Source organism: Hibiscus syriacus, unplaced genomic scaffold, assembly GCF_006381635.1.
Source record: "Hibiscus syriacus cultivar Baekdansim isolate YM2019G1 unplaced genomic scaffold, ASM638163v2 tig00116997_pilon, whole genome shotgun sequence".
In the NCBI taxonomy this organism is placed as follows: Eukaryota; Viridiplantae; Streptophyta; class Magnoliopsida; order Malvales; family Malvaceae; genus Hibiscus; species Hibiscus syriacus.
The window spans coordinates 1,344,931-1,359,503 of record NW_024063513.1 but is presented as its reverse complement, the minus strand read 5'-3'; the positions used below and the strand labels follow the sequence as shown (position 1 = coordinate 1,359,503).

At 35.9% G+C, this 14,573-nt stretch overlaps 1 protein-coding gene, 1 non-coding gene and 1 pseudogene across 2 annotated transcripts; 1 reads left to right on the top strand and 2 right to left on the bottom strand.

Moving 5' to 3' along the window:
• The first annotated feature begins 2,245 nt into the window (after nt 1-2,245).
• On the top strand, nt 2,246-4,228 carry LOC120193867 (release factor glutamine methyltransferase-like). Its single transcript, XM_039196291.1, has 3 exons — nt 2,246-3,076; nt 3,436-3,681; nt 3,993-4,228. Exons 1-3 carry the CDS (start codon nt 2,324-2,326, stop codon nt 4,122-4,124), a joined length of 1,131 nt encoding a protein of 376 aa, XP_039052222.1. The 5' UTR covers nt 2,246-2,323; the 3' UTR covers nt 4,125-4,228.
• Nucleotides 4,229-4,352: 124 nt separating this feature from the next.
• Nucleotides 4,353-11,949, bottom strand: LOC120193866 (annotated as a pseudogene).
• Nucleotides 11,950-14,031: 2,082 nt separating this feature from the next.
• Nucleotides 14,032-14,106, bottom strand: TRNAN-GUU. The gene has a single exon. It is a non-coding gene; the product is annotated as a tRNA-Asn (tRNA).
• Nucleotides 14,107-14,573: the final 467 nt, after the last annotated feature.

Here is a 14,573-nt window from a genome sequence, read left to right as displayed (position 1 = left end):
ATTGTATAAATATATAAAATAAGTTAGATGCACTCACATTTGCCTCACTAGTAAATCTTAGTGTCGATTTTGCTTTCACTCAGGTTCTTTGTCTCTTTCTTTTTGCTCAATTTGACTTGATTTGCGATCATGGTCTATTCGAGAATTAATTTATCTGACAAATAAAATTTCAACTTATATGTTAGTATAAATATGCATTTACCTAGAAAAACAACTATAATATATTCAATAATAATTTCTATAATTTAATCAATTCTATCTCAACTTCTCAAATTAATCCCTTCATGATCTCTTTCAATCCTAAATTAATCACCATATTCACAACTTCCAACTTAGTACTTCAACTTTATATTTTTATCATTTCATCACTAATATTTTCCCAAGCCTTCAACTTGATCCTTAATCTCATACCATTTTCTAATTTAACCCCAATTCAACATTCTAACAAAATTTCCAGCACAATACTTAAATTTTTAAAAACTCACATCTTAATCCTTTAATTTCCCAAACTTTGCAAAATAGTCTCATAAACTTAACATTACTAACTTGATCCAAAACTTAATTCCAATCACATGAAATCATTCCTACATCCATTCTAAGCCTTAAATAAATTTTTGTATAATTTTTCCTATTTTTCTTCTTTAAGGCCAAAAATTTTAAAGAAATTCCTTAATGATCTCCAACTATGTTTCAAGCTTGATTTCATCACCTACAACTCATTTCCATTCATTCTAATCATTCTTACATAAAAAACAAATCAAAGTCAACAATTTCCCATAAATCCCCTACATGACCGAATCTTCCAAGTTGGTCCCTTAGTGATTTTTAATCAACTTTTAAACTTGTATATGATTCCATAAACTCCTAAAATCAAAATCCAATCTTATTTCATTGATTTATCACCTCCCCTTCAACCACCATAAAAACTCATTTCACTCTTTATGCATGAAATCATGCAAAATATATACCAAAAGAAAGAGAATTTAGTGGAGAACATTTTCCTATTTCACACTTTAGTCCAAATTCTAATTAAAATGGACCAAAAAATGAAAAAAGAAATCAAACTCACCTTGGCTATGGTGTTTCGTCCAGCTGCCGGAGAAGAGAGATTTCTTGAATTTTCTTTAAAAAAAAAAATCTCCCAACTTCACCTTTAAAATATAATTAAAAATGGAAATTTTTATTCATTTTTGGGCCAAAAGCCAAAATTGCCATTAATGAATCCAGTTATTTACTTCAATGCCATCCTTTTATATCCAATTTAATATTCTTAAATATATATAAAAATTCCACTTATCAATTGTCCTCTTTGTCCTTTCAAATTTTTCAAAACTCAATTTAATCACTAAATTGAACTATTCAACTTATAATGAAATTTCAACCAAATTCCACCAATCCACTTCAAAGTCCACCCATTAAAATTATCATTATAATTTTTCTAACCCAAAACTACCTTTCTTCAAATTTTTGTAGACTTTCGACTCGATCCGATTATTCGAGTATTATACCGAATTTTATCCTTTACTATAATTTTATACAAACACCAAATCAAAAATCTAAAACCCACTAAAATATTATTCTTCAGTTAATCTACTGACCATAATATACCTTTTAAAGATTTATATTTTCAGTCTTTGAACTTTTATAACTTTACTTTAGTTTCAAAATCTTTCGAATTTTTACATTCCAACCACTAGTTCAAAATTTGGGATATTACACTTAGTACCGAGAATCATCAGTTTTATTTTATTGTTTTTTAAATTTTTTATTTTTTAATAATTTCGTCTTTATGATATATTTTTTCTTCCTTTATGACACATTTTTTCTTTTCATTTATGGCATGTTTTCGGTTTTTGGGCCATTGTTTTAGTTTATATTTTTTCTCATGGTTGGATTTGACATCATCAGAATTGATTAAGATGATACTTATTTGTTATCATGTTGATCTTCTCTGTTTTGGACTCTCATATTAGACTTAGATAAGCCATTTACGTTCGTGACTATTTTCTTCACTTAACTCTGTTTTGATTTACGGTTTTTCGGTGATCTTTCAATAGTTTTATCTTATTTTGTGGTTCGTTTGTCGATATATTGAGATATATTTGTATGTATATTTTGTTCAAGTTCTTTTGTTAGGTTTTTAATCTTTTACTTATATTGTATGGTGTGATATTAAGTGACTAGTTTAGAAACCCAGAACCTCTAGGTTTGTCGCTTAATCTTCTCTCAAACAAAATAGATATTTACCACTTATTTTGTGTGTGTTTGTGTTGTTGTTGTATAATCTGAATTTAGAATATCTTAAGAAGATCTGTTTAGAGACATGTTGAAGCTAAGGTTGTCTGGTCTGAGTCGTGGAGTTTGTCCGAATTTCCGAACACCCAAACCACATTGTTATTCAATTTCAGGATCATCAATAGCACCATCCGCCATTGATGTAAAACCCAAGGTTCCACTCTATATAAGGCCACCTTCCTTCTCTGCCTCACTTTCAGAGCTGACCAAATGGCATAAATGGGCCAAAAACTTGGCATCCTCAGTTGGTTCCACTTTTGTTAACTTAGACAACGGCCCAGATTCCACTCTCCTCCGCAGAGAGCTCAACTGGCTTCTACAAGACTTAATTGAACTCCAACATCATTCAGAAATACTACCTCGATTGGAATCGAGTGACAATGAGAACGTAGATTTAAGCGTTGCGTTAAGAGCGCCACTGGAGGAGATGTATGGCGTTTGGAGGCAGAGGGTTGAAGAGAGGAAACCTTTTCAGTATGTGGTAGGGTGTGAGCACTGGAGGGATTTGGTGTTGAGTGTGCAAGAAGGGGTTCTTATTCCTCGCCCGGAGACTGAAATGATTATTGATTTGGTTGAAGATGTGGCTTTGAATGATTCCCCAGAATTGGTGCGCGGTTTCTGGGCCGATTTGGGGACAGGCAGCGGCGCTATTGCGATTGCGACTGCGAGGGTATTAAGAAGTCATGCTGATGGTGATGCCCATGGCAGAGTCATCGCCACGGATTTAAGTCCGGTGGCGGTCGCGGTGGCCACCTCTAATGTGCAAAGATATGGTCTACAGGTAACTTATTAATACTGAGTTAGAAATTGTGTTTATTGTTTAGGCATAGTGAAGACTGAAAATGCTTCCCAAATTTGTAGTGTGCACAAAGCACAATTAATGATATATGATGTTTTAAAAAGGAGAAAAATAATTAAAAAGAATGAATCAGTGCCTATTACGGCGGCTGCTCGATCACAGTGGCAATTTGGATGAAGATTTGTGCATGGAAGTCTTAAATTCTTTGCTGCAGAGCAAGATATAGGATGAGCATTTTTAGTTTTGAATGGTTTATGTAATTTGGATGAAGACTTGCACCTTTCTTGTCTTGGATCATACTGAGATGTTCAGTTTCAAAACTTATTTTGGTTTACGAATAGGATGTGGTTGAGGTGCGGAAAGGATCTTGGTTTGAACCATTGAAAGATGTTCAAGGTGAACTTGCTGGTGTTTTGAGTAACCCACCATACATACCGAGTGACCACATATCTGGACTACAAGCTGAAGTTGGTCGACATGAACCGATACTTGCATTAGATGGTGGTGCTAGTGGAACCAATGATCTTCTTCATCTCATTGATGGTGTTGCTTCCATGTTGAAACCTGGAGGGTTTTTCGCTTTCGAGGTATACTGTTTGTTTTCCTACAATGGCAACCATTTTTTTTGTTTTAATAGTTAACCCCCCACCCCAAAAAAAAGAAAAACCCCTATAATTTTGTCAGCAATTCCTCTTTTCAGTTTGAAATTTTGGTTTCTAACTTACGTAGATTAGGAAAAATCGGTAGAGGAATATGGCATTATTAACAATTTTCGTTTCCCATGATATGTATATTGATTAATAAGGAAAACAGACTATGAAAATGTAGTATTAACATGATTCGTTTCTTCTTCTGATCGTTTAGCTGGAACTGACCTCAGTTCTTGCCCCTGTTACAGACAAATGGAGAGAAGCAGTGCAAGTTCCTTGTGGACTACATTCAAAATGAGAAGGCAGGCAGGTTTCGTAATATTAACATAGTATCTGATTTTGCTGGTGTACAACGTTTTGTGATGGGATTTCGTTTATGAATGGAATGATTGGTAAATACCTTTGTTTATTGGTACTGAAGAACAGGAAACAAGGAAAAAGTCTCTGTTCACAGTAGCTTAATACATTTTCTAATTTAAGTATTTATGATTTCTTTACCATAATGGTTTTATTCCATTTGCTGTTTGTTAATAATGTGCATTTTATATGAAATTGGCATCTTTTTTTAAGTTGGATGCTAGATCATCATATGTTACTCAAAACTCGGGTGAATCCAACATGGATATATTCAGTTTTCAAGTTACTGATAGTGTATCGTTCATCATATACACATGATAATCCGATTGCTTTTTCAAGTTCTCAAGTTTGACAACATCTCTATTCACATATTCATGTCAGAGACGAAGATTTCGCTCTCAAAGATCACAAAAGGTGTATATCTCCTCTCCTTTTCCCCCTTCTTTTTTCAAGTAAATTAATGGGAACAAGAACAAGTGGGTTCGGCACTACCAGCAGAGGCGAACTTATGGCTGCGTTCCCAAGTATCCACCGGTGTAGCTTTTTCATGAGGGACATGCCGAGGATGTTTCTCCCTTTTGTCACCCTTTATCTGCTTTAATGCATGCTTAAGGGCAGGCAACAATGCATCCATGCATTCCGCGTCCGCATTTGGATTACCAGGCATGTTGATGATCTGGATACACGACATTATTAGAAACATATACCATAATAGAACATGTTCATTATCTTGATATAATGATAGCATTAGGAACAAATAACAACTATAAAATATTTCTTACCAATGTTGACCCTCTTATTCCTGCTACTGAACGTGAGAGCATAGCAAACGGAGTTGCCTATTTCCGTTAAGAAAATTGGTTAGACATGTTTCATAATCATAACTATAAACGAGGTTGGTTACAGGTGACCTCCAATGTAATGTGTGTATGCGGGAAATAGTAGTAATATGCTTCTTTGATATGATAATTTGATGAAATCAACCATTTCCTGAATAAAATTGAGGGGTAGGGGTATACTTTTTATGCTTAAAATATTCAAACACATACTCCGGAAACCAAAGAAGATTTAACAAGAAGCAGATAATTGTAATGACAATCTGCATTATCCCTTGACACATCAAAGATAAAATAAATATGTACGGTATGCATATTAAGCTTTTCATATTGATTGAATCGACTTAGATGGTTGCACCTCAAGCCAGGCTAGGCCCTGGAAGAAAAAAATTAGTTCTAAAGTAAATTTATGGCATAATTTAGTTCTGTACCTTTAAACTTTCTTGCATCATGACATACAAAAGACCGGGTGTTTCTTTTTCAATCAACGCTTTGGTTGCTTCAGGTGTCACATCTCTTGGAGTGAAGCCAGTGCCACCTTAATGAGCACAACATAATTTTAAGGAATGGAAATAAATAGAACAAAAAAGGAAATCTTTATCCAACCACAAAAAGGAGGCCGGCGAGAATAGAAGAACTCACCAAGTGTAAGGATAAGATCCATTTTATCAGTGTCACTCCATCTCTGCAAAACTTCCTTTATCTTTCCCACATCATCTGAAACCACACCTGTAGCAATTACCTTTGCTCCTCCTAACTTTTCTGATGAGGAATTTACAACGGATACTGCCCTCGGCCCACTGCAATTTCATAATCATTCATTAGGCGCACCCAAATATGAAGGATGCCGGACAAGGAAAAAAAAACTTCTAGGATATATTAAAACGAACTATTAAGAAATCGGACTCTCTGATAAAGCATAAAAGGATGGAAGTCGGCAGCGGGAGAAACTATGGATTAACTTCAACTAAGTAACCCATAACAATTGTTAAGCATCAGTTAATTACATATTCATTAGGTTGCCGATGTCGGCAACGTGTCATCAATGCATCTTCAAGAAGGTTTCAGTTAGGGTTGTAAATGAGACGAGACACATCGCGAGCTACTCGAGATCGACTCGGTCAAAGCTCGAATCGAATGAACTCGACTCGAGCTCGAACTCAACTCGAATTATTAACGAGCTACTTAATACTCGACTCGAAAAGCTCGCGAGCTACTTGAAAAAATGTTATATTATAATTTAGATTTTTTAAAATTATATTATTAAAAATATATTAAAAATACATTATTGATAATTATAAATTCTAAAAAAATATATTTTTAAATGTAATATAAGATTTTTGTATGTTCAAATTCGATTTTGAGTTCAAGCTTGAATCGAGCTCAAAATTGAGCTTCAATCGAGTCTCGAGCTTCAATCGAGCTCCTGAAATTTTTTGAGTTCGAGCCTTTCGAGTTCGAGTCGAGCTGAGCTTGATAATTTTTAGCTCGCGAGTTTTCGAATCGAGTCGAGCCTAATTTTAAACTTTTCTAGTTCGAGTCGAGCTCAACAATACTCGAGTTTCAATATTATATTTTGAGTTCGAGCTGAGCTTGATAATTTTTAGCTCGAGAGTTTTCGAGTCGAGTTGAGCCTAATTTTAAACTTTTCGAGTTCGAGTCGAGGTCAGCAATACTCGAGCTCGACTCGGTACAGCCCTAGTTTCAGTTCTGAGATAAATAGATAAAACATTTTCGGGAAGGGCAAAAATCCCTAAGACATTGGTTAGCATAAGATCAATTTTATGAAATACATCCAAGAAAATGATAAAAAGGAAAAAGATAATAAAGAACCTAGAAAACTAAGACTTGAAATGCAAAATAAACCTTCATGCAAAACATACTGTTGCTGTTTCCAAATGTTGTAGCAAAGTATTCAGTATTCCCATAACTCACTCTGTCATGGGACAATATCAACTTTGCTCATTTGTTTTAGTATAGATATGTGACCCTCATGAAACAATTATTCAAAGGTGTATCTAGATGCATTTAAATTGGGAGCCCGATGAAACCATCCCTTTTTGAAGGACATTGTTAGAAAAGATAAGTCAAAAGATAAACATAGTCAAGTGGACACATGATCAACACCAGACAAACAAATTGGCCCTATATTGTAGCAAAGCTTTCACCCATTTCGTATCCAACTAGAATGAACTGGAACATCAACTCTGCTTTATTACTTTAGCATCCATAAAGTGACCATTCTGAAAAACTAGAACAAAATGATGTATCGGGATGCCTTTGTTAGGGGGGAAAATGTAGTCCCACTCTTCAGCATTCAGGGATTGCAGGGTGAGAAGGATTAGATGTTGAAGAATCAATGGATGAGGTGTGGATAGAAGTGACATGAATCTCACAGTACATAAAATATGGAATAATATTTCACAAATCCCAAATGAAAGCAGTCATGGACCTAACACATTTAGACTTAAAATAGATGGGAGCAAACGAAAAATTCCAACTACCAATAGATCGATCATCAAATATCCTAAATAAAATTAAGCAAAATTATCATAACTCAAAGTTTTCTATGTCAATTACTGTAGCCTTTGAAAACTCGTGAGGAACTTAACCCAGGAAATGATTCAATATCTGAAGAAGCAATATGCAACAACATACCTTCGATCAGGCCCAGCACCTAATGCAACAGTGTCACTCACTGTAAGAACAGCTACCTTGTACGGGGCATCCTGAGATCCATCTGCCGTTATTTTATTTGGAATGCTTTTATGTACTGTAGTACTTGAATCTGATGACAACGTAGCCTTGCTCAATGCAGTATCACTTAAATCAGAAATTACAATGGCTGAGACAGAACTTCCGGCAGGAATAACTGTCCCTGTTGCTGGCAACTCAAGCAAAGCATTAGCTGACTTCATACTCAGAAGCTGACTACTCATTTGGTGGCCGGTGCTCTCAGCAACAAATCTAAAACCCAAAAGAAACAAATTGCCTCGTAACACAATTAAAATAGTGTTCGAAGTAGAATAACATACCAAAACCCATGACACGCTTATAGAGTAAATTAGGTTCAAGAAGGATCCAACAAAAAACAAATCAAAGAAGTGAAGAGACGTGTCAAGAAAACTATAACCCTAAAGTTTACCCAGGATTCCCCGATCCATCATTAACCTCCCATCTGATAACGGTACGATAAAATTCTGGTCGAATTGGATCTGACTTTAATGGTTGTTGAAGTCGAGCTTGCACCCTACATAATATATGGGAAGTTTAACATGGGAACAGAAAACAAATCAACGGACGAACAGCAACAGAAAGAGAACAATATATGGGAAGTTTAAGCGACCTCAAAAGATGTGGATTGGTCCATCCTGCTAGGAGGTGTATGGTAGGGACCACAAATAGATGGAAACAAACTAGGCAACTAACTGGATTTCCTGGTAAACCAAATGCAAGAACTTTGTTCACTAGTGCATTGTCTGCCTGATTTAAATTTATCTCTGCAAATGTTAAGGGTTTCCCTGGTTTCATGCAAACCTGCCAAGGAATCCAATCCAAACAAGGTTAACATAGTTGTCTACTCAATGATGCTCAGGATAAAATATAAAATATAAAATCTAAAGCACCAAGATACAATTAGGAACACAGAATTGAGTTTTTTTGCCCAAATTATACCAAGTAATATTCTCACAAAGAAATCTAAATGGAAAACAACCTTGCTAAAGTGCACTGTCCCCTTCTTTTCAAGCAGAGGCTTCACAAAATCCTTATCTCCCATTGAAACACCCCCGGAAGTCAGAAGAATATTAATCCCTGAAGAAAATGCAGTATCCAAGACCCTATCAAGTTCTTCTTTGTCATCTTTAACAATACGAAGGTCAAGCACTGTGCATTGTTGCTGTGCTGCAGCTGCCAATAACATTGCATGGTTGGAATCCCTTATCTGCATAAGACATCAGGCATCCTAGATGACGTCTCAATGGAAATTCATAAAACAAAGGAGCTCATCCATCAAAACATAGGATGGGGGAAATCCACAAAGAAAAGGTGTAACAGGAAGAGATTTAGGCAACAAAGACAGAATGATCATTATATCTCCTAGATTCTGTAGATATATGTCATTTTTATCAGGCCTCAGAAACTTATTTCTAAGTTGCATTGCTAGCATCCCATGCACAGTGATCTCACGATCACCATGGTTGCAATGTTTCATGATCCTCAAACTCTTCAACTTTTTGCACCAAGAGTAAATTTTATTTAATAAATCCTTTCAAATTCTTCTTTCTTTTCCCTTTTGGGGAAAGGGAGGTGCTTGGGGAATAACCTTCAAGCCTAACTAGAGAATTTGAACTCGCGCAAATCTGTTGTAGGAAACTGAATAACCTACAATTTGAAAATTGAACTCAGATGGTCCAGTGCTACCTGACCACGACTTAGGGATCCAGTTGTTGGCTCTACAAGTTCATCTCCAGTAGATAGAACAGCAATTGTTGGCATAGGCTGCACCTGCAAAATCAGCCATACCCTTCAGATTATGCATATTCATTAAAGCCAAAACAGCAGGCAATATGGTACCTTCACCATCGTAACACCTACTGTAGCAAGTAGCCCCACTTCTGAAGCACCTATTTTTTCTCCAGATTTCAAAACTAATGCATCTTTCTGAATGTCGCATCCCTGCAAAACAGATGTTTGCTTGAACTTTTGAAATAACAGAAAGCATGGAAATATGAAGTTATTTCAGATAATGTACATTCATTACAAAGAAAAATGTTACAAACTATACAATAGACAAAACAGTCAAGTTCATATTGTTCTGTTTTTTCTTTATTTTTCTACTTCCACCATGGATAAACAAAGTCAGATCAACTTATACAGAAGGTGAGAAGCCAGGAAAGTTTAACTTAATTCCTATTCTCCAACAAGCCATAGGCCATTAAGTTTTAAAAGGGCTTTGAGGAAGTAACAAGACAGAAAAAAAAATATCATAGTGACGAGGATGGTTTGGAGCAGAAGAAGGAAAAGGAAGGATGAGGAAGTGAAGAGAAGAGGAAAGCAGGCGAAGTGATGGAGTTAATGATGTCATACCACTGGACGAATATCAACACCTTTGCTAGTTTTCACCAATATCCTTACACACTTTGTTCCAGAAGGGGCTTTAACCTGTTCGGTGTCTTCAACTTGGACAACTGCATCAGCACCATCAGGTATCGGTCCTGAGGGGCAAAAGAATGCAAAATGGAGAAAATTTTGAGGGAAAAAACAAAACGTTAAATAATATGTTGAAACTAGTTAAGTCTTAAAAGCATGATTTTTTTTTTGATAAGAAACTAGGCCTCGTTAAAAAACCCCTTCATACCCGTCTCTATACATAAGTACCTCAGCGGACATAGGAAGGAGGAAAAGAGGGCCTAAAAATTTTATTCCATAAAGAAAATACACCTCATACATCAACAGACTGTTACAAAACACCACCCACCTACTTAATCTCAACCCACCCTACAAACACACCATCCAAACAAAAAATTACTAAACAACCCGACTTAAAAGCATTAAAAGCATGATTTAAACACATTTGAAGCTCAATGTCACCATACAATGCCCTAAAGTCGAAGAAGAGGCCCCTATTTTAAACTATCGTCAATCTCAGTTTTGGACATGTATGATCACACTTAAGAGCATGTTTTTAAGAGCATGACTCTTTAGCAAAAGACAGCATTACTTGCTTGGCCATTCAAGAAGCAACGTTGTGTTTAGTCAGATTATCTCTTTTAAAATAATATTTCCCGCCCAGAAATGAATATTACTTCAATATGAATGGAAAAATATAGGCTACCCACAAGAAACCTATAAGCATGTCATCAGCGATTTTGGCTCTCTCTGCAGATCTGGATTTGTTTTCCATTTTAAAGACAATTACTTTCAACTGCTAGCTTCCACGTCACAAAGTCATCACATTGATTAAACACACCTCCAAAGTGAAAAAAAAAGTATTCAGCTAGCATTTCACAGATTAATACATAACCTTAATAAGAGTGATTGAAGGCTCCATAAGAAAATGTGCCTAAATTATTGCACAGGAATGCCAATTGTCCAGAAAACAGAAGATAACAGGACCTGTTCATGTAAACATAGTAACAAGAATAATAAGAGTAACCTCCAGTTGTAACATATGCAACGGTTCCAGGGGTCACTGTGACACCAACCCCATCATTTCCAGCTCTTGATTCAGTTATTACAAGATACTCACAGGGCCATCCGACGCAATCCCTGCATAACCATCCTGCAATGCAACAGAAGTCTCATCAACTGTTTTCTTCCTTCTTAAACAAAGGGAAAATGTTTTAGAATAGAATTGAAACCTCATCAACTGTTCCTAATTCCCAATCAAGGAACTTTCAAACTACATCCAAATGAAAAACCAAATTGCAAAGCCATCTAATTAATCAATCAATATCTATCTATATATATGTGAAGCAACAAAATTGCAAGATGAAAATCAAAGATCCTAATCGCAAGTTAGAAACCCGTAAATCAAAAAGGCAATCTTTTGCCGTACAAAGTTCAAACCATAAAACTAACCAACACCCAAGTACCTATTCAATCTATACCCCTAAAGCACCGATCAAAGCATAACAAGAGTACCCATTTAAGCTTCTCAAAACTGGCTTCAATTAAAAATAAAAGGAAAAGAAGTCCGGGCTTTGGAGCGAACCTTGATTGACGCAGGGTAAGGAGGCAAAGGGTCAGGAGCAATGATATCTTGAACCAAAACTTTCCCGATAGATTGGTGAAGTGGGACGGTAACAGGTGGCAGTTTCTGGGCAACGCTGAGAACAATCTGAAGTGCTTCATCGACTGGTATCATCTTCTGATGGGCGCTGCCGCAGATGACGCTGCCGCTCTCCGCCATTACCAACGTCTGCAGTGCATATAAAGAGTCGAAGAGAGTTCGAGTGTTCGATCAGAGAGAAAAGAAGAGAGGACCTGTGGACTCGGATTTGCACCTTTGCTGTTAAGCACAGGCGGTGGCTATAGGTGATTGGATTAAAGAGTAGTTGAGATGGGTTGCTTGGGTGCATGCGTACGATGTGACGCTAATCTAGTTTTGGCTTCATTCCTCATCTTCGATACCGATAATGAAGTTGAAATCCCTTTAACCTCAAAACAGTCAAATTATCAATTTCTCTTTATATTTTGTATAAATACATCAATTACATTTATAATTATATTTACATCATACTCGTAAATCCTTTTAAGTCATTTCTTTTCCTAATGCAATATTTTGTTTTTCGCTTCTATTAATTTAAAAATTAAAAAATTCAAACAATTTGACTTTTATTTCTACATAATTCTTTTTTATTTATTTATGCAAACCATAAATTCAAATAAAATATAAGCGAATTTACACAACATGCAAAATGGAACCTAATTATACATGCTTGGTGCTCCCATCCTCAATCTAGTTTCCAGCTGGAGAAAAGAAAAGCAACCTTCCAGCTGGAGAAAAGAAAAGCAACCAACCAGCTGAAGGGTTAGCTTCATTCAAGTTTATCTTGTCCCAATAGACTGTAGATAAAGCAAGACTCGACTGAAAAACTGAATTTTTTGACTTAATTCGACTCGAAAACTCGACTCTAATTGATTTTAAATTGTAATTTCATAAACTTGACTTAACTCGAAAAAATTTCAAATTCAAATCGAGTTGTAAAATGCAACTCGAATAACTCTAAATTTTTAATAATTAGTATATTTATTTTCAAGTTTGAGTCGAGTCTTTGAACTTTGTATAATATATGTATATCACGAAGAAAAATATTTGTATTGTATATATGATTATAGAAAGTCACTTAAGTTGGAATGAAATAATATTATAATATTATAAATATTTACAATTAAATTTTAAGAGAAACTCGAAAAATCGACTCGGCTAGACTCGAAAAAAATTCAAATCAAGTTTGAATTGTAAAATAGGTCTCGTCAACTCGAATAACTCGAAATTTTTTGACTCGACTCGATCTAATGCTCACTCGTAATAGTTAGAACAATGGCATAGCAACATAAGCGGTTTTATTATCTAAACTTTCTAATGCTAAATATATGCTCATCTTCAAAAACATTTATGAATATGTTACTGAGTATTCCACTTAACCTTCAGGACCAAGACTAGCACATCTTTTGAAAAATAAAATCTGTTAAATATCAATCTAATTCAGCTAGATACTTTTCTTCTTTCCTAACCAATACAAAGATAACTAGATAGAGATAGCCTTGCCCAACAATCACATGTAACTTTTTTACACCGTCATATTCATTAGCTACTGTCGAGGGTAAAGAATGGTGTAGCTTGATTAGAAGAAACGTAGCTAGCCACATATGGTTTAATACAAGATCCGGATGGTTGTGTGAAGATTAAAATGGGAATACAGATATAATGGCTAATACAACAAATGCATGCAAAAGCATCATAAGATGTCACTTGGATATTCAACATTGAATTTGCATATTTGGTGGGATTGGCAACTGTCCTCTCTCTCTGGCTGAGCAGATTCGGATCTCATATGATATTAAACAAAACATGCTTTCAATTTCCTGCAACTTTTGCGCTTGACAGGAGGTATATGAGGAAGTTGACGATCTCCCGAATAGTAGCGGAGCCTGGCTTCCAAATGCCATTATGTCCCTGATAACTAAACTAGGCTCAAGAGCTTCTCCATCCTTGAAAATCTTGAACCGATATTCCAAGTTGAGGTGCTTGTGGATGGTAAGGCCTGCGGAACAGACGGCGTTTGGCAGTGAAAATGGCAGGGTCGAAACCAAGTTCGATGATAAGAGCGGATGCTTTAGTGACCTTGGCTTGAGCTTCAGGGTTTGAAGATAGTAGTGACGGTGCCTTATTCATCTGTGCCTGAGCAGCCATTGTGGGTTCACCTGATGGCTGCCTTTCTGCATTGATAGTCAACCCTGTGGGTGGAGGAATTGCCATACCTGCAGAACAACGGAACTTGAAAATAATAATAAAAAAAAAGGGAATGGAAGTGACAAAATACATGAAACATTACATTAGGAAATGATGAAAAACAATCACGAAAAACGCTAGAAGGAGGGGCTTGAACCTCCGACCTTGTGGTTAACAGCCACACGCTCTAACCAACTGAGCTATTCCAGCGAACTTTACGAGAGGTATTGCTTTATATTTTTAGATACTATATTCGAACCAAACACAAAGGAAAAGAAAATGTTATACAATAAACCATAACATGAGTTTGTTAATTACAAGGCTTGGCCCATGAATATCATGGATGTTTCCTCAAGACAAGCAAAGATACTCGGCCAATTCAACAACAAAATTTGGTCAGCCCTATGGTGTTCTTGTTGCCCAAGGAAATCACCCGTATATTAAAACCTCCCGCGTATCGAAAAGGCAAGCGACAGAACATTTTTTATTTTCTTCACTTCATTATTCTAGTGATATACTCTGATTCGTTCAACAAAATTTTCTTGGTCGCTACAGTTTTCCAGAATTTGATACAAATTATAGGGGAAAAAGGAGGGTTTTAATTACGAAAGCGGCATGGTCTATGTTTGGTGCTCTCATTGCCTTGCGTTTTGCAGGATGACTCTCCACATGGGCTT

Coding starts and splice junctions, on each gene's coding strand:
- LOC120193867 (XM_039196291.1), top strand. CDS start 2,324: ATGTTGAAGCTAAGGTTGTCTGGTCTGAGTCGTGGAGTTTGTCCGAAT. Junction 3,077..3,435: donor TGCAAAGATATGGTCTACAG/GTAACTTATTAA, acceptor GTTTACGAATAG/GATGTGGTTGAGGTGCGGAA. Junction 3,682..3,992: donor GAGGGTTTTTCGCTTTCGAG/GTATACTGTTTG, acceptor CCCCTGTTACAG/ACAAATGGAGAGAAGCAGTG.